This window comes from Monodelphis domestica, chromosome 2, assembly GCF_027887165.1.
Source record: "Monodelphis domestica isolate mMonDom1 chromosome 2, mMonDom1.pri, whole genome shotgun sequence".
Lineage (NCBI taxonomy): Eukaryota > Metazoa > Chordata > Mammalia > Didelphimorphia > Didelphidae > Monodelphis > Monodelphis domestica.
The window spans coordinates 443,829,111-443,850,644 of NC_077228.1; the positions used below are offsets into that span (position 1 = coordinate 443,829,111).

General features: G+C 35.9%; 1 protein-coding gene across 4 annotated transcripts in view; it reads right to left on the reverse strand.

The window, feature by feature from the left end:
* The window catches only part of PRKN (parkin RBR E3 ubiquitin protein ligase), a 1,990,036-nt gene that overhangs the window by 329,771 nt on the left and 1,638,731 nt on the right, over window positions 1-21,534 (reverse strand). For all 4 annotated transcript variants that reach the window (XM_007484868.2, XM_056814364.1, XM_016429709.2 and 1 more), the window contains one exon: window positions 12,918-12,979. In XM_007484868.2, coding sequence (XP_007484930.1) covers window positions 12,918-12,979 — 62 coding nt within the window. The remainder of the gene's footprint in view (window positions 1-12,917; window positions 12,980-21,534) is intronic.

Below are 21,534 nucleotides of genomic sequence, written 5' to 3' on the forward strand. Positions count from 1 at the left end.
TATTTACATCGTATTGGGGTCTAAGAGTCAAAAGCAGTCTATAGATGAGCATTAATTTATGACTAAATTATTCCCCCCCTGCTATTTGGAGAGGGCCATATTTGCCGCATCTATTAGACATCTTTTAAAGCTCCTTATAGTCTCATTAATCCTAAACTCATTTCCCCTCAGTTGCAGATAGTTAGCCTGGAGGAATAAATGACTGCTTTAGGAGACTCTGACTCTTACATTGTTTTTATGTGAGTGTGTATTTGTGGGTGCGTTTTTCAGCTGTTTCTTGGCTAATAAATCTTTCTAGCTCATCTTGAGCATCTGTCATGTACCCATGAAACGAAATGGTTGGGTAGAAGGCTGGACTTTGTCCATTACACAGAGAAAAAAACCAAAATATTGTGATTTGATGAAATAAAATTTTATGTAGGAAAAAACCCCCAATACCTTGAAAAAAGCAAGCAATGGCAGCTCCTATCAGCACAGACTCAAATCCTGCCAGATGTAGGGTGCTACACATTACTGAAAAGTAACCCAATGTCTGGGGATATCCCAACTTCTTTCTGATGCGAGAGGTCAAAACCATTTTGTTGGTTCTTCCATGCTGACACATGACCGCACAATATAGGAAAGGAAATGACGGGGTTAGACTTCATATAATTATTTTCTTTGCAGGCCTTATATAAATTGGCCTTTGGGAAATTCAGCTTTATGAAGTTTAAAACATCTCTAAAGGCAGTACAGAGAAATCAGAGAATTATACATCTAGTTATTCAACTATTTTTGAATTCACTTAAACTGTACAATTATCTTCTCTACCACAAGGATAAGAATGAGAGATTCTGTACAGGCCATACATAAATCCAGATGTATTGCATCTCTAGCATTCTTCTGATGTACTAGCCTAATAATTCTATCAATGAGAAAAATTATATTAGCATGTGGAATTCTTGATAAATTTTGGCTGAATCTTAGTGATTATGCCTTTCTTTTCTGAATGCTCAGCAACCATGCCTTTAATAATGCACTCCAGAATTCTGAGAAGAATTAAAATGAAGCTCAAAGGTCTATAACCTGAAGATTGCCCTCATCTTTTTCTTGAAAATCTGGGCAATTAAGTATCTGTAGAGTACCTCTTTCTATCTTCCATTATTTTTCAGTGATCCCTGACAATGAATTAGCTATCATACTTACCAGTTTTTTATCAGTACTCTGGCAAATAACTTGTCTATGCTTGGCATATTAAGTCACTGAGGGCAAATGATCCTTGATTGTAATCCTCTCTCTGATAATGGGTTCTAATCTCACACTTTCCATTTTGTTAGAACTTGCCTAGTACAATGAATATTTTCCTTTAAAGATGATAAAGAGTTGAATAGATTTTCCCTTTTTCTGTTATCCATAACTATTTCATATCATGGGCAGGATTTAAACATTGGCCTTTGGTTTCTATGTTCATTGTTCATTCACTACAATAAATTACTTCTCAAGGGTTTATGGAAGAAATCAGAAATTCCTAGCATAAGAATGTCTGAAGTAGGATATATAACTATCGTCTTGCTACTTTGACTGGAAGCCTGATACCTTTTCTTTTTATTATCATCTCAAATAAATATTTTTTTTGTTTAGGCACTTATCATTAGCCTATAATTGCAGAAATTAATCCCCTTAGGGAACAGTTAAAATGAGCCAGATTCTAATTTCCTTAGAAATTAGAACAACATGAATTATACGTGAATCTAATCAAAATGGTTTAAAATTTTAAAAAAGGAATATGGAAGGAAAGTTTACCAATGTATGATTACCACACAACTATTATATAGGAAGAATATTAAATAAAACCTCTATTAGTTCATATATTAGGAAGTACCTTGTAATTACACCCAAATTCTCTGATGTCTATATAGAAATGCACAAAATATGGCTAGCAACAAAAATAAACTTGAGATCTCAACACAGGGAAATAAATTTGACCTTAAAATTATTACTGAAATTTTGTGAAATTATTGAAATATGGCTCTTACATTGTATTCAAAAGAAAAAAACTGCTAGTCAATCAATAAAAATTTATAAGAGGTTTAGTACATGCCGAGCACTGGGAATATAAATGCAAAGAATGAAACAATCCCTACTACCAAAGAGCTTATATTCTATCAGTAAAAGCATGTATAAGTACAACTAACTACTGAATAATATACACAGAAAAAAAATATAAATAATTAAATATAAAATAGCCAGGGAAGGATTGCATTAATGGTTGGAAAGTTCAGGATAGTCCTCGTGTAGAAAGTAGTATTTGAGCAGCATCTTAAAAGAAAAGAGGGCAAAGTATTGTGGTGCACATCTATAATTCCTACTGTTAGGGAGGCTAGGGGTGATAGATATCTTGAGCCAGGAATTTCTGAGTTTAAGTTTTAGAAGCTGATCAGGTATCTACAATAATTCCAGCATCATATGATCAATGTGAGACCCTGGGATTGGAGGAGGACAAGCAGAGAGATGAGGACCAGGTCGTTTAATGTTCAGCCTAGATAAGAAACAAAGCAGGTCATAGCTCCTAACTAATTGACCAGTGGTGGAATTGGACCTTTGAATAGCTCCCTTGAGCAAAAGGAAAGAAGGAAAAAAGGGGAGAAAGAAATAAGGGAAGGAAGGAAAGAATGAGAAAAAAAAAGAAAAACTAAGAAAGAAAAGAATGAGGTTGAAGAAAGGAAACTGTACATTCCAGACATGGGGAATAGCCAATGCAAAGGCATGGAAGTGGTAAATAAAAATATCATGTGTTGAGGAGGAAAATGATGGCTACTTTGACTAGATCATGTACTATGGAAAGGTGAAGGTGCAAGGTTGGGATCAGGTAGTTAAAAACTTTAAAAAGTCAAACAGAGGAATTTGTACATTATCCTAGAGATAACAAAGAACCGCTGGAGTTTATTGAGTAGTGAAATAGAATAGTAAATTGTAGGAAACTGTTACTTGTTGAAATAGAAGAAGTAAACTGAGGGAAACTGTTTCTTCTTACAATGACTGCTGTTCTCTGGCTTTTTGACTAGAGAGAGCTGCTACAGGAACCTGAGGCTGCTTATTTATAATGGAGGTAGAAATGATAAATGCTGAGGGATGTTTCACAGTGATACTGGTACATAGGGGAGCTGCTCTGGGGTTTACTCTGGGGTTCTGCCTATTGATCCCTACTGATGGCTGATGTAGAAATCTATTTCCTAACCTCCTTCCTCCCTCCCTCACTCCCTTAACCAACCCTCTCCTTTTTGCCTCCCTCACCTCCCAATCTTCTTGAAGCCTTAGGCTTCTTCCCTCCTTCCTGAGTGAACTATAATAGATACTAGTTTTCTTTCTTAGGTAAGGGGTTTATTGTGATAACAGGATGGGAAACTGAGGTAAGAGGGATGAGGATTTCCCTAAACTATGGGGATAATCTTAGGAAGGTTTGAGGAAGTAGTCTAGTCACAAACTGTGACTACAAGACAGTTAGTCAGATGGAGGACATCAGCCTTTTCAAAAATCTTCTTTCTTCTTTACAAAATTCAGCAAGGTCTCTCAGCTTCAACCCCAGAGAAAAACAAAGTTCAAAGTCTCTCAGTTTCTACTGGCCAGCTCAACTCTTAAATAGACTACCGACTCAAAAGCCAAGTTTCTTCTTCTTGTTAACTTCAACTGATCAGAGACAGAGACAAAGTCCCAAAACCAAGTCAGACCCCCCAGGATCTTTTCAGCCAGCTTCCAGCCTACAGAGAGAGAGAGAGAGACCCACTCAGAGACAAAGTCCCCTCCCCCTGTAAGCTCAAATTGCCAACTCCTGGGAACATTCCGTTTTGGAAACTCCTTCTCTTGAATGACAGCTGGGTCTCCAGCCTTGCATCTTCCTTTACAAGCTCTCTCTCTCCCCAGCCTCTACTACAGGAGGGAAATGGTATGGTTAGATTTGTGCTTAAGAAAAAATTAGTCTGGCAGTTGAAAAGGATGGACTGTTGTAGAGAGAAACTTCAGAGTTACCAATTAGGGAACCATTTGCAATAGTTTATGTGAAGTAAAGAGCAAAACTAAAGTAGGGGCTGTGTGAGTACAAGAGAGACAAAAGAGGTCAGATACAAGAGGTGTTATGGAGGTAGAAATAGCTATATTTGACAAGTGAACAGAAACATAGAGTGAGCCAGAAGAAAGAGTGGAGGATAATGCTGATTGTACAAACCTAAAAGACCTGAGGAATTGCAGGAACTTCAACAGAAATGAGTAGTGCGATAGAATGTAGAGTTTTAGTAGCAAGAGAATGACTTTTGTCTTGCATATATTGAATTGGAGATGTTTCTAGGACATTCAATTTGAAATGTCTAATAGTCAAAAAAAGTCTAATAGTCAACTGATGATATGGAATTGAGGTCCTGCATAAAGATGATAGTTAAATCCATGTAAGCACATGAGATCATGAGGAGAAAATCATAGGGCTCAAGACAGAGCTTTGTGGTAAACCTCCAGTTAGGGGTCATGATATTAATGCAAGATGAGCCAGTAAGGGTGGCTAGAATGACATGATTAGAAAGAAGACTACGATTATTCCATCATAAAATTAGCTGTTGAGGAAAGTAATCCTGAAAAAAAAGAATAAAGTTATGATTAAGATGTGGTTAGGTACCATCTGAAGCACCCCCAGGTGCATTTTGACAGGGTGGTTAAAGGACCAGACTCGGGAATCTAAGAATTTAAAATCTGAAGTAATCAATATAGAAATGAAAGGAAGGCCTAAAGAATGAAATGTTAGAGACACAACAGGAAAAAATTCAAATAAGAGTGCAAAGGGGAAATTATTTGAATAAAATGATAGGAGTTATTCAGATAACTGCTCAACCAACTTAAATTTTAACGAGACATTAATAGAAGATGAAAGCAAGGCTAGAGAGGATAAATTTCATAGTCTGGCATGTTACTGAAAGAACATTGTCAGGAATGGTAAAGCCTAGGATGACTTAATACTGGGTGGGAATGTTAAGGAAGAAACCAACAACCATGCAAAAAAATCTTTACTAGTGAAAAGAAGACCAAGGAGGGGATGGGATTATCACCCTTGGTGATAAATGAAGGAAAGCATTGTTGTTCAACTCTTGATTCAGTTCTGCTTTCTCTACCAAGTAGCATGAATAGCAGACTGGAAAAATGTATGCAAAAATCAACAAGGGAAAATCAACATGAACTCTGTAGTGATAGGATCCAGGTTGAAATATTCACATCTTGTCCTTGGGAACATTTCATAACTTTCCTGAGCTTTTTTTCACTTATCTGTAAAACTAGGGAATTTGACCAAATGTTTTCTGGGGCCCCTTCTAACTCTGGATCATTAATTTTATGGCATACAAGATGAAAATAACAGCTAAGATTTATAGCACAGTTAAATGTTTGCAAAGCAATCTTTACATATACTTAAACCAGTTAAGTGAGGTTGGTGCTATAATTATCATCAGATTATAAAGGAAGAAATCGAGTCTTTGAAAAGTTAAGTGAATTGCCCAGCCAAGTAGTAGGTTATGATTAAAGGGAGATATCAGATGAGAAATGGGGTAAGCAAGCTGTAAGTGCATAAATATAGAAAATTATGGTATTTTAAGAAACAATGAATTTGACAAATAATTACAGAAAAGAATGAAAAAACCTGGATGAATTGATGCAAAATGAAGTAAGCAGATAGAGGAAAATTATATTTGTTATCTATATCGATAATATCTATAACATAAATGAAGATAAAGACAAGGACAAGACAAATGAAAATGAATTCTGACAAATGATAAAGAACAACCGTGGATTGACAAATGATCAAAAGATATGAACAGGCAATTCTTAGATGAAGAAATTAAAAGTCTTTAGTCACAAGAAAAAATGCTCCAAGTCACTATTAATTAAAGAAATGTAATTTAAAATAATTCTGAAGTACCACTTCAGTACTTATAAAACAGGCTAACATGACAAGAAAAAGGAAAATGATACATATTGGAGGGGAAGTGGAAAAAAAAAAAACCAGGGCACTAATATAATACTGGTGAAGCTGGAACCTGATACAACTATTCTGGATAGCATCCTGGAACCATCCCCAGATGACCATCACATTGCATTCCCTTTGATCCAGTAATACCACTACTAGGTCTGTATCCCAGTGAGATTAGATATAGGAGGAAAGAACCAAATATACAAAAATATTCATAGCAGGCAGCTCTTTGTGATGGCAAAGAACTGGAAACTGAAAGGATGTTCCTCAATTGGGGAATAGCGAAATAGTTGTGGTCTATGCCTGTAATGGCATAATGTAATACTATTGGGCCATAAAAACTGACAAACAAGATGATCACAAAGAAATCTGGAAAGACATGGAATGATGCAAAGCGAAGTGAACAGAAACAGAATATTGTAGACAGTAACAACAATACGTATGATGATTAACTGTAAATGACATAACTATTATCAACAAAGCAAGGATCCAGGACAACTCTAAGTAATGTGTGACTAAAAAAATATATATATATATGTATATATATGTATATATATATATATATCCACTGTCACAGAGGTAACAGATGTGGAGTCAGAATTCAAATTGAAACAACATTCCTTACTTACTTCCTCTATGAATTTCTCTCTAGTGTAAGCAATATTTGTCTTTCACAACATGATGGGTTGGTTTGGGTACAATGGAGAAAGAGTTGATAATAAAATGCCCAAAAGGTAGGAGGATGAGATGGATTCGTCCCTTCAGTTTTCTTCAAATATGTCTCTCCACTAACCCTGCCTTTCCTTCCCTCTAATAACTGATTTAATGGGTGAACCTTTTCCCTTTGGAAAAGAGAGAGAAATCAGCTCTCTCCCTCTTCCACTAATGACAAAGAAGTCAATTTATGATAACTGACAACTTTATTCTAACAATTGTGGTTAGGGGTAAAATAAGAAAAGAAGTCTGAAGGTTGGGGTCTATAAGAAAGAGGAGAAAGGAAGTCCCTGTCTGTCTAAAAATATCCCTTTCCCGCCCTCCAAAGTTGAGACTCAGGCTTGTCAGCCTGCTCTCTGAGAAGTTCAGGTTTGTGACCTCTGGTCTTTGTCAAAGCAGAGCCAATGTCCAGACTCAGGGTGTCACAGGAGCTGTGTGAGATCTTGTTATGCTGTTCTTATTCTTCTCAGGTTTCTCCCACACTTCTTGGTATCTTTGGGGGGGAATGGTGAATTGAGTTCAATGAAGGATTTGAATAGCTCAGGAGATAATCTCTGATCAGACTGTCTGTCACCTTTGCTATCTCAAGATAGAGAGAGAGAGCAACTGCCTCCCACCTGGAATCTCTCTTCTCTCAAGATTCCAAGCCTTCTCAACCACTCCCCCCACCCTGGATGGAAACCTTTGCATATCTTCCAGGCTCTGTCATTAAAAGTCTCTGGATTATTCTTCTATCACAGTATGGTATGATAATATATGTACAAACTAAGCATTATATAACCTTGCCTTCTTGGGGAAGGGAGAGGACTAGGAAGGAGAGAGAGAAGGTGGAAGTGGAAAACATTAGAAAACAAATACCAAAAAATTGTATTGACATATAATGGAAAAAATACAATTTTTGTAATTAAAAAAGGAATAATTTGGTCCAAAGAAGACATACGATACAAAAAGTTCCCTTCTCTGACTCCTTTGCAGTCAAAGGCTCCATAGATGTGTGAAATGTTGCACATAAAGTAAGATATTTTTCAGCAAGTTGATATGTTTTACTAAATTTTCTCTCTCTCATCTCCCAATTCTTTGTTCTAGGAAAACCCAGAAGGTGGGGAGTAGGGAGAAATCTAGGATATATTAAAAAAAAAACATCAATAAAGTCATCAGGTCTCCCATCCTCCCCCCTACCCCCGCAAATCTGTGGCAAAGCTTGAACTCAGGCTCTGATGCCAACACCAATATCCTTTATATTATACAGTACTGCCACTCAATTACTCTCAATATAGCCTCAAGACTGAAATGATGACATTGAAATAAATGACACTGATGTCACTGCTAAGCTCTTCTCTGAGGACATTAGAATGTAAGCTCCTTAAGGACAAAGACTTTTTTTGTTTCTTTTTATAAACGTATTGCTTAGCACAGTGCCTGGCAGATAGTAGGCAAATTTTAGGTATTGATTTATTAATCTTTGAATATTTCTGGAGATTAGGAATTAAGTACTAAAGGATTGGAGAAGGACAAATATAGCTGAATTTTTTAAAAAAGCCACTATAAAAGAAACTGGAGGAGTCTAAAAGCAGATTGATGTATACCACTCTTCATTTTATTTCCTTCATGAATTTTTCTTTAGTGTAAGTGACGTGTCTTCTTTTACAACATGATGAACATGGAAATATGTATTGTATGATATATACATAAAACCCATGTCAAATTATTTTTCATCTTGGAGAGGGAAGATGGATGGGAAGGAGGGAGAAAACAGGGATTGCAAAATTTCAGAAAGTGATTACTGAGAACTGTATCAGGGCAGCTCTATGGATTAGTGAATTGAAAGCCAGACCTAGAGATGGGAAGTCCTGGGTTTCAATCTGGTCTCAGATACTTTCTAGATTTGTGATCCTGCCTACCCCTTATCTCTTTTATGCCTTAAAATCAATACAAATTATTGATTCTAAAATGGATGGTAAGAGCTTATAAAATTGTATCAACATGTAAAATTTTTAAATAAATTTTAAAAAGGGAATATAATGGAGCCTGCAAATTATAGACCAGTGATCTTAGTCCCTAACAAAACATTTGGAATTAATTATTAATGGTATATTAGTTAACATCTAGAAAAGGCAGTGGGAATCACAAAGACCTAGCTTGGCTTCATCATAAACTGGAATGGGAGGAGTTCAGAGGGCAAATGATCTGAAAATCTCCAAAGAGCCAAGCCATCTCTGAAAGACAATGCAGAGGCTTAATTTTATACAAAAATAAGAGAAATAAAGTTTTAAAGAGGAAAAACACATTGTTGGGATAGAGATGGAAATTAGGATTGCTGACTGAGATGTTTGTTGGTTTTAGGATTCAAAAATCCTCTGGTATTCAGAGAACTTCAGAGGGCAGTGACAGGATTGTAGACAAGGTAAAAACTACTAGAAGCCACAGAAAGAAGAGTTCATCCCAGTGGAAGGGAGTTAGGCTTTAGATAGGAAACTAGAATTGGTACTTGACACCAGACTTGTCCAAGAGAACATTGCACTATTGCTCAATAATGACTGAGATTCAGGGATTGGAGAGTGGGTTAAGAAATGACATTCATTGAAAATTGGGATAGATAATTATTTTCTTGCCTTAGGGGATGGGAGACTAGTTTTATTCTATTCATTAATATACTGAATAGGTATTTATCTTTTTAACTTGTAATTTTACACTAACTAATCAACAAAAATTTGAAGGGAGAAAAATAACTCTTGTTATACATATACATAGTCAAGTAAAAAAATTCCTCATTGGTCATGTCTAAAAACGTTTATATATGGCATATTCTGCACTCTGAGTCCTTTAGCTTTTTATCAGGAGGTAGGTAGCTTGTTTCATAATTAGTCTTCTGTAATCATAAATATTTGTCTTTAAATGCTTAATGTTAAGCTTAAAGGAGTGATGCTTAATATCCCTTAGTGGGCAGATAGAAATGAGTCAAATTTAGACTGTCCAAAGGTTATTCAGATTGGGTGCATAAAGCCAAAAGACTCCTCCAACATCAAACTTGAGTCCTAAGGTTTTGAAGTTTATCCTTTGAAGATATTTGAAGAGGAAAACAATGTGGCAAAATATATTCCCAAGAAATATTTCTCTGTAAGTATCATGAAAGATAGCTTGGAAAGGTAAGAAAAGGGAGCTGGGAAAAACTCTAGAGAGGATATAGCAATAGTCTGGGTGATTGCACTGAGAGTCTGAAATAGGAGAGTGGCAATTGAAACAGAGAGGAGCAGATGGATGGGAGAGAAATCATGAATGTGGAATCTAGAGGACTTAGTAATGGACTGGTTGCAAAAGGCAACAGTGATGGAAGAGTCAAAGGTAATCTTATGATGCTGAGACACTCAGTGAGTGGTTGTGGCACAGACAGAAATAAAGAAGCCAATGGGCCTTGGGGGAAAGATAATGAACTCAAAGTTACTTGATACAAACTATGAGGAACATTAAGACCCTCACATTTTTGCATGGTATACAGAGACTAAAATGATATATTTCTTAGAAAGGTAGTCAGAGGTGGGATTCACATAATTATCATTATGTTTATCTCTCTGTGTATCTAATCAGAGGAGTATTGATTTTGATAAATATCCCTGAATTCAATTTTAAGGGAGAATGACAAGTAGACTGATTTGATTCAAACCTAAACAGAGCACATGGTTGATTTTTTTAACAGTTGTCTGGTGACATTTGAACAAAATATAGGCATCACTTAAAATATGTATAATATATGATAAATATTATATATGCATATATATGTTGAAAAAGATGATTTATCAGTCAAATAAAGAATAGACACAATGAAACAATTATTTATTTCTTCTATGGATTTTTATCTAGCATGAATGATGTGTATTTGTTTTCACAATATGATGAACATGGAAATATGTATTATGTGATAATACATATACAACCTATATCATATTATGTGACATCTTGGGAGGGGAGAAGAGTTGGAGGGAGGGAGTGAACATGGATTTCAAAATTTCAATTAATGATTATTAATTGTACCAACATGTAAAAATTTAAAATAATTTTTAAAACTTAAAATTTAAAAATATTTAAAAAATTTTAAATTTATGAAAAAATTTTAAAAAATAATGGTGTCTGAAAATTATAGGCCAGTGAGCTTAAATGATTAAGTACTAGTTTAAAAAGCCACTCTGGTTCTATAGGAAAATGGCTTTCAAATATCAAGGTGTCCTAGATAGCTATGCATTTAAAGTAATTTTACAGTATCTTTGTTAATGAAAAGAATTTGTATCACACATAATATGAAATGACAGACCATCAGAAAATTATTTGTTTGGTTTTGGAATGTGCTTTTTTACTTCCATTTTAATATTCTAAATATATATCCTGGAAACATAAATATTTGAAGCAAAAAAAGTAAAAAAACTGTAACATCTTGTCTCTAGAGAGGATCAAAGAGTCTAGCTTCTGACAATATCTCTTCATTAACCCCTCTTTGCTTTATATTTCATTCTGGAGATGGATAGTATAAACTCAAGGACATAGAATCAGTTCATTGAATAGTTTTTGTTTGCTGATACATTTTTTTTTTTATTTGGGGGAGGGATAGTTTGGTAATTTGATTGAAAAGGTCTCTTTGGGAGCTACAAAATCAAGCAGAGGATATATATTCTGTAGATATTGTTATCATCTATTATGCTCCAAGTGATTTTAACAATAGTTTGAAAAAAACTATTTGCCATTGCAAAGCCACTATGTATATCCAATATACATCTATGGAAAACAGAGTTTTGATTTGTAGCTATTAAAAATACTGAAAAGTTCCATATATATTTAGCCAGATGTATCTAGAACCTATGTAAATGTATATTCTTAGAGAGTGGCTCAGAGACATAGGTGGGTAACCACAGCCAAGAAGTATCAGAGATAGCATTTTGAATCTGTGTCTTCCTCACCATAAGTCCAATACTTTCTCTACTACTCTATGTGAGCTCTTATGAAAATTTTTATTTTATTATTTTCCTGATCAGCAAAAATCCAATTCTCTTCTCCCTCAACACCTCCTCCATTGTGAAAGAAGAAAAACCAAAATCTTTGTTACAAATATGCATCATCAAGCAAAAAAAGATAATTCCACATTGGGAACATCCTAATATGTCAATATTTATATGAAATATGATGTTTTTTGTTGAATGTGGTGAGGCTTTTATTTTATCGTGTTTTGGATTGGATGTGTGATTACATTGGTAGAAAGAACTATTATTGAGGAATCACATTCTATCAATGCACATAAGCACTTGCTCTATAACTTGGCATCTCAGATAATTACTTATAGAACACCAAGAAATGACTTTTCCAGGGTCAAATAGCCAGTTTGTATTAGACGTGGTGCTTGAGCTCAAGTCTTTCTGAGTACAAGACTGATAGCCTCTATCCAATAAGCATGCTATATCTCAGGTTTAAGTAATATGCCTAAGTAAACTACCCTTCTCTGGGGCATCTAGATGGCACAGTGGATAGAGTGCCTGACCCAAAGTCAGGAAGACCTGAATTCAAATTTGGTTTCAGATCTTTACTAGTTGTGTAACTCATTTAACTTAACCCTATTTGCCTCAGTTTCCTCATCTATAAAATGAGCTGAAGCAGGAAGTGGCAAACCACTCCAGCATCTTTGTCAAGAAAATCCCAAATAGGATTACAAAGAGTCAGACATGATTGAAAAATGACTGAATAATAGGAAATACATAAGTTCAAACTCATGCAGAATATCACTATGTCAGAAGATATAGACACTAAACCCAAAATATGAAAATACTACTCAAGAAAATAATACTCAAAATACTAGATACTCCCCCCTTCTCTCCTAACACCCACATACCCTCATTCACCAAAACCAAATGTGACAAGGCTTTCACTATGATTCCTGCAGGCACAGTTCATATTCATGTGCATTTTGTTTGCCTGTCTGCTACTGTGTAGTGCCTGTTTACTGCTAGAATCCTGACTTGAAAAGCTGAGACAGATAGCAGATGTAGCAATTAATAACCTGTCAAGGCTGATGGATAGGATTAAAAAAATGTTCTCACATATCTCCTGTGTGTTTTTCTTCCCCATTTAGGGGCCCTGGGGGTCATCAGACACACACTGCTTCCCTGGAGAGCTATGAAGCTGTCTCATTAGTGTCTGCCTTTTGTGACACTATCACGCAGCCTTTGAGATGTTAACTCACCTGTTCTTCCCCAAGAATTCTGAAATGATGAAGCTCTTTAATCAAGGAGTCTGGACAGCCAGCTGTTGAAAAGAAAAATTAATCTTAAAAATCATGGGAATGTTTTGGAGGTAATATATGTATTTTCATAACCATTTAGAGGATCAGAGAATCATAAATATAGATTTTGGAGGGACATAATCGCCTCATTTTTGAGAGGTAGTTGGGTGGTGCAGTGGATAAAATGCTGGCCCTGGAAGTCAAATTTGGCCTCAGATATTTACAATCTTGTGTGACCCTAGACAAGTCACTGAATCTTGTTTGCTCTAATTTCCCCATCTGTAAAATGAGCTGTAAAAGGAAATGGCAAACTACTCTAGTGTCTCTGTGAAGAAAATCCCAAATGTGGTCATAAAGAGTGGGATAGGACTGAAAACAACCAAACAACAACAATATTTTAGAGATAAGAAAACTGAGTTCTAAAGAGGTCAGTTGCTTTGTCCAAGGTTACACATAATTCAAAATAGATCCTCTGATTCCAAATTCAAGGTTTTCTTTAATTCTACCACACTGACAGTCAGATTTCTTGTTCTTTGAGAAAACACATGAACATAGACACAAAATGTGGATACATAGACACAAAAATGCCAAGTGATCATTTCTATAAAAATTACCTTAATTTTGGGGTGGCCTTATGGGGCTCTCTGTGATTCTGTCCAAATTCATGCCCTGGTCCAGGCAAGTTTCTGGTTTCTAGGTTGCTCCATCCATAGCTGTGTAGATCATATAGAAGGAGTTTGGGATTGCTGCTGGGGTAAGGGCAGTTAGATGGACAAAGTAGCCCTTTTTGCCCCATGCAGCTCCATCACTCTCTGGGCCAGGGCACTGCATATAATGCAGATCAACAACTTTCAGTACTATCTCTGTGTGTGTGTGTGTGTGTGTGTGTGTGTGTGTGTGTGTGTGTGTGTGTATGTACACATGCAAACTCATCTTGGCTTGGGAAGCTGGGAAGAAATTCTCTGACATTCTGAAGCAACACCTCCCTCTTCTGATCACATCAGACATTAAGGAAATCAACCCAGATCTTTAGTGTCTGTGAACCCTCATTCTCTACCCCTTCACTTCCAGTCCAACTATATCCCTCTCCAAGACGAGCACCTGAATGTCAAAATTATTTCCATTCAGGTCAGGTGTTGTAGTCCCAGATATTTAATATGGGGATCTGGCACCCCAAGGGAAGGGATAATTTCCTTTGGTAATAACAATCAGAAAGGATTAAACTAATTAATATCCAATTAAGTCATTCACTTTTCTATTACACTAAAGATATTTTAAATCATCATTGACTGTCAGGATCCATCTTTGAAAACAAATTAAAACAATGTCAAAATACATTTTGAAATGAATTATCAGCCAAAGATTGAATGGCTAAATTTAACACAATTTGGTCCCCTACCAAAAGATGTCATATTTAAGAGACAGCTCAAAATGCCATTCTCTTCTCCCATATACTTTAGGACTTTCATCAAAGGAATGAGGGATGGCAATCATAACAGCACCTAATTGTAATCTTTCTTTTGGGAAAAGTAGTTATAAAATATTCTCTTCTTTAACCTGGTATGTATTCTCCTATACATTCACATAATACCAGTAGAAAGACTGTATCTAGAATACAAAGGTAGCAAAACACATGTTTTCAAGTTAATTCAGGCCAATAGTCCTTTATGTTCTTTCTCTCCTTGTTCAGATGGATTCCCAAAGGCAGTTCTTCCCAACTCTACTCTAAACAATGAAAGCCAGTTCTTCCTCAAATGCATGATGAGTTTTCTTCTCTGCTACCAGTAGTCAGATTCCTTAAAAACCTCTTCCTTCTGAGAGTCACTCTCTCTATGTGTCTAAATGGAAAGTGAATGGCCCTTCTCTCTCAGCTGCATTTTGAATTGACTCCCCAAATTGTTCAACTCATAGGGTGTGTCCCCTCTTGAATGTGTAGCTTCTGCGCCATGTTTTCTACTTTGGAAACCCCTCTGCTCTAATGGATGAGTGCCTCATGTGGCATACTCTATCTATCCAGCCATGCTTTATTCCTTTGACATCTTTTCAGCAGCCTATCTTGTGCATATCCTACTGGGAATGTAGTACCAGAACAATAATCACATCAGTACTTCCATTACAACTGGAAAGGATATATCCATTTATTTCCTAATGGACCTGCTCAATATCTCTTTAATTTTACAAACCGAAAGTACCTCTCTATAGCTGGTAATCTCCAAGATGTGTTATTTTCTCTATATTAAATGTAAGTTTCTTCTAGGCTGGCTTCATTTTTTATTTGTATCTCTAACACTCAGCCCCAAGTGATTGGCATATTTGTTGTTGTGAAGTAATTTTTCAGTCATCTTTGACTTTTTGTGATCCCGTTTAGGGTTTTTCTGGCAATGATACTGGAGTGGTTTGCCATTTTCTTTTTCAGATCATTTTATAGAAGAGGATACAGGATTAAATGACTTGCCCATTTTTTTTTCCAGAGGCTAGATTTGAAATCTGATTTGACTCCAGGCTGAGCATTCTAGCTGTACCAATTGGCTTTAAAAGAGACTTTATAAGAGGATTTAAAAAAATTCATTCAAGCCACCGACTGTTGTAATGTGAGCTTATTTCTATAGGAGAGAGAAAAGGCTAATAAACAGTGAACCTGTTAATTCATCAATATAGAGGACTCCTGAGTGAGGATACTCTCTCTATCAGTAATGGTCAGCCCATTTTCTGAATCTTATAGTAGTACAGAGTCGCCAAAAGTATAGAGAATTGTCTTGGGAGACTAGGTCAATATGTATCAGAGTCTAGAGTTGAACTTGGATTCAGGACTGTTTTCTGCTGATACTACCTTGCTTCTTCTCTCTTCCTAGTTTATGTAGGATTTAACAAATTTATAAAGTATTTATTCCTAAATCCCAGTGTGAGATCTGGGTGAGTTCTATTTTACCTATATTACCAATTTAGTCAACTGTGCTGCTTCTAATTTTTTAGATAATACAAAGAACTTAAAATGATACAAAAAACTTTGAATCAAAGCTTTAGAACTAGAAAGGAAATTAGACATCATCTAGTTAATGTCCTGTTTTCACAGGTGAAGAAATGAAGACCTGGATTCAAGAACTGAGTGGGCATAGTCACATAGGAGTAAAGTGGCTGAGATGGCCCTTGATCCTAGAACTTCTGAATCTAATCTTCCAGGGTTCTTTATAACAATGAACAAGAAGACTCATTCACAGAAGCAGATTCACCTGCCGATGGAGGCGCCCACTTCTGTAGGGCCAAATGATTTCAATTTTCCATGACTATAAGATAGAGATAGATGGCACAGTGGGCCAAGAGTCAGGGAGAAATGTGGGCTCAGAACCTTAGAAGCAACTTAATGTTGCTTGCCTCAGTTTCCTCATCTGTAAAATGAGACAGAGAAGGAATTGGCAAGTCACTCCATTATCTTTGCCAAGAAAACCCCAGATAGAGTCACAAAGAGTTGGATAAAACTAAGAAATGACTGAAGAACAACAAAACATGTGGATCTTAACAAGAGCACTGCTGTTGTGTCCATCAGAGAGGCCAAGGAAGCAGGATGTGATGGAAAAAAAATGGAAAAGAATTTGATGGCTAGAAACTCCCTTTACCAAAAGCAACTCATCTATTACTTATAGTGTTAGAAAGTTGCCTAAAGTCACTAACATATTAAGTGACTTTTCCAGGTCTTATGTTGCATGTATACATTTATTTTGTATTTTCAAAAAATATACTTAAATGTAGTATATATAAGCACTTAGGTGGTATGGTAGGCAAAGCACTGAGTTTGGAGTCAGGAAGATTTGAGTTCAAATCTGACCTCAAAAACTTACTAGGTGAATGATCTGGACAAGCCATTCTGATTATTTCACTTTCTACATCAATATGATGAAGATAATAATAATAAATTATAATTTATATATAAAAATGTAAGTAATAAGGTGATTAGGTAAACAATAAATAGAATAAATAAGTAAGCTTAAAAGAAATAAGCTACCTCTCAGAGTTGTTATATAAAATGAGATATTTGTAGTTTTTTTGTAAGCCTGAAAGCACTATGTAAATTAGGAAAATTTTAATTACATCATAAATTCCAAATAATATATATTATAACATACAATATAAATTAATTATACTATTATTATAAATGCTATTATTCTACCTACTAACTTCCTTGTCTTCTATTAAGTCTCAACTAAAATCTGGTCTTCTACAACAAGCCTTTCCCAACCCCTCTTAATTCTAGTTCCTTCTCTCTGTTAATTATTTCCTATTTACATGGCAAAGAACTTATTTGCATTTAGTTGTTCGCATGTTGTCTCCCTGATTAGATGGTAAGCTTCTGAATGGCACAGACTGTCTTTTGTCTCTTTCAGTATCCCCCAGCACTTAGCCCAGTACCTGACACAAAGTAGGTACTTAATACATTTTACTAATTATTATTGGTATTGTTTCTCTTATTATTTTAATCCATGTTGTCTTCCCTGAAAAAAAAATGAAGCATCTTAAGCTCCTGGAGGACAGAGATTATTATGTTTTGTCCTTGTAACCCCATGTGATTGGCATACTGACTGGTATATAGTAGGTGCTTAAGTAGTGCTTGCTTGCTGAATGGCCACAGCTGGTATGGACTTGGGTTCTTAATTTTAAGGCCAGACTTCCATGCACTCTACCAGTCCAGTCTGCCTCTCAATGACAACACTAGCAATTATTAAATATGCATGTATGCTACTCATTAGATCATGAAATTACCAAAGCATAAAAACCATAACAAACTAATGAAAATACAGTTGTATATATCTAGAATGCTACACCATTACTAGCAGGGGGTTACGGAAACTACAGGAGAATAAGTAAAATGAAGGAAATAACCTAATTTAAAGTTGAAGGTGTTGCCAGAAGAGGCGATCTCTTATTCTCTCCATAGAATTCCATAAACAGGTAGCTATTTTATATTATAGCTTATATTATATATATTATATATATAGTTTATGTTATAGTTAACCTTAGAAAAGGAATGTACAAACAGATCTTTGGAGTCTTACTAGATAAGAACTGGTGGAGACAGTGGTTTAAATACTCAATTTTGGCTTTCTGCTTTTGCTCTTGCAATTTAGAGGCAGTGGAGGTAATCTATGAAAGTTGGGAAGAAGCAGCTTGGCTCTACCAAGGCCACTGGTTTTTCTTGCATTCTGAGGCTGCCTAAATAAGCAGTATGTAAAAAAAATGGAAGAGCTTAATCCTCTGGGTTAGTACTCTCCTATCAGTGACCCTTATACAGTGGCAACAGAACTCTGTGTGTTGGGAAAGGAGTGAGAATTAGATAGCCAAATGGGACGTTGGTGGGATCCAAAAGTACAATAATGACCAGTCTGGTTCCCTGAGTAAAAGTCACACATTTAGTTAGCACCCAATATTTGCCAGACAGAGGGCATTAGGTGGGTCAGAAGATAGAGCACTGAGCCTAGAATCAGAAAGATTGGAGTTCAAAATGAGCCTCAGACCACTTTACTAGCTCTGTGAGTTTGAGCAAGTCACTTAACCCTCTGTTTGCTTTACTCCACTGGAGAAGGAAATGGCAAACCACTCAAGTATCTTTGCAAGGAAAATTCCATGAATAACATTGGTGTAATATGGTCTACAGGGTCATGGAAAACCAATACACCAAATGATTAAACAATAAGAATTTGTCAGGCACTCTGTTAAGTGTGATAAATACAAATAAGAAAAAAAGAAATTCCCTGCCCTCAAGGAGCTTACAATCTAATGGAAGCTCCATTAGTGTCAGGTCATTTTTCAATATTTCAGTAATGATTCAGGAGGAAGGCTTTGATCCTACTAAGCCCAGGCTCTGTGAAAAGCACTTTTTGAACATGATCTCATTTAATCCTCACAACAACCCTTGAAGTAAATGTGATTAAGATCCCCATTTTACAACTGAAATAGCTGAGGTTAAGTAGTTTGCTTGGGGTCAGAGAGCTAGTTAAGTATCGGAGGCTGGATTTCAATTCAGGCCATCCAGATTCCAGGCCCAGTGTTCTATCTATTGGGTGATCTAGAGGTTGATGGCTTCTCCTGTTATGATGTCTGTATGTATGCCGGATCATTTGTGAATCCCTGGGGGCAGATAGATAGACTTGATAGGTGTGTCTGTGTGTGTGTGTGTGTGTGTGGGGAGAGAGAGAGAGAGAGAGAGAGAGAGAGAGAGAGAGAGAGAGAGAGAGAGAGAGAGAGAGAGAGAGAGAGAGAGAGAGAGAGAGAGAGAGAGAGAGAGAGATGATAGGTAGATTTATAATAGAGAGAAAAAGATATATATAGAGATAAAAATTGATAAACATTTACCATTTGCTAGGAACTGTACTAAGCTCTGGTAATGCAAAAAAGATAAAAAAAACAGTTATTCCCCTTGAAGAGTATATATTTTACTGGAGGAAAGCAACAGTTTTAAAAGAATGAATCTAAAAGATGGGACAAAGTTGTTTCCTTATTTCCCTCCAAGTTTCACATAATTAAAAAAGAATGCCTATAACTTTCATCTAATTTTTTTTAATTTGAAGTGACCCAACAATGACAACTAAGTGGGACAGTGTATAGAATGTCAGGGCTAGAGGCAGGAAAACACATCTTCCTGAGGTGACTTCTGACCCCAGATACTTACTAGTTGTGTGATCCTGGATAAGTCACTAAACCCTGTTGGCCTCAGTTACCTCATCTGTAAATTGAGTTTGAGAAGGAAATGGCAAACCATGCCAGTCTCTTTGCAGAAGAAAACACCAAATGGAATCAGGAAAAGTCAGACAAGATAGAAAAACAACTGAATGAAAGCAATCTCGAATATGATATTGTAGAAGATTGCCACATCTTCTCCCCACCACACTGTCATTTCCATCAAGTAAAAATGGTAGTTAAAGTAGCCCCCTGAGTTCCATAGGAAAACAATATTTAAATACCCCTGGTTTCCTGAGTAGCTAGATATTTATAATTTGCATGATGCTCACTAAGCTACAAAGTGAACTCTTAGATTGTATATGCCTTTTTTTAAAAGAACTTTACCTTCTGCCTTATCACTTCTAAGACAGAAGAGTGGTAGGGCTAGGCATCTGGGGTTGACTAGGACATGTCTAAGGCCAGTTTTGACTCCTGACTCCAAGCCTGCTATACCAACCACTGTGCTACTTAGCTACCCCTAGATTGTATATGTCTTCAGAGTATTTTGTACCCCTCACACCTAGGACCAACACCTGGCACATAGTAGTTAACTGATGAATGTTTGTTGATTGCTTGAGTGAAAAATATAGACAGGGTCAAAAATCAAATGTTGGTTTGAGGGATTTTAGAAGAAGAAGTGAATACCTGAATTCTAGATTTAACCTGACTGCAGTTTTAGTAAGAATAAGAAAAAACAAGAAATAGAAAACTCTTGAGCTTCAGAATTTACATGAAAGGATCTTCTTAGAATAAAGCTAAAAAAATGTCACACAGCTCAAAGAAAACAAACATCTTCAAGAGAAGACTAGGTAATTATCTGAAACACCTGGTGAGTACAATGGAGGAAGATTAAAAAAATATGGGAAAGGAAGAACAGAATATCATGAAAAGGGAGCAGTTGTAAATTGTCAAGAGATTCAAGAACAAAAGCTGGGAGGGAAGTTATCTGCTTAACATTGGGCAGATGAAAATCAAAGTGAGGAAATTAGTTTAAAATGCTTTGTAAAGAAGTACTTAGCAAATAGCAAACTAAGAGGCAATACAGTTGTCATCAGAATGTGAGGAGAAGAAAAGAAATGGAGGATGAGGGGATGAAGGAGAAGAGAAAGAGGAGAGAAAGATGGAAGAGAGGAAGAAGGCATCTTGGAATTAAAAAATGTTAAGAAGCACAGGATACAGTGAAGAAAGAAAAGGGAAGGATACAAAGATAATTGAAGAACATCTAAACCTGGGGCAAGAATTTCCTGTAGTGGAAAATTCACTGGATTTGAAGTCTGAAGACTTGACTCTATCATGTACTTCATAAGTGACTGGGCAGGTCACAATGCCCCTAAGCTTTATTTTTTTTTTATAAATAAAACATTTTGGACAAGATGATCTCCAGATAATTCTTTCCAGCTGTAAATCTATGATCCTATGGGGTACTAAATAATACCAAGCCTTTACTAAGCTGATTTTTTAAGAGACTGAGAAACTTGGCTGACACATCCTTTAACACTGATTGCAGCTACGTATTTTAATGGATAGATCAAATTCCAAGACATTATCTTTGTGGCCATGACCTGGTCACTAAACTTGTCTTAGTCTCAGGTTTCCCATCTGTAAAATGGGGATAACACATATTTACATTACATACCTCACAGAATTGTTTTGATGAAAACATTGAATATACCATAAAGCACCATATAAATGTGACTAACATATTGTGATCACATAATTATTAATAGTCTTTCTCCCACAGGGTTGTTGTGAATATCAAATGAAATAATATATGTAAATGCTTTGCAAATCTCAAGTCAGTATATAAATGTTAGTTATTATTATTATGGTATAGCTTTATTAGCTTTATTAATTTTACACTTATTTA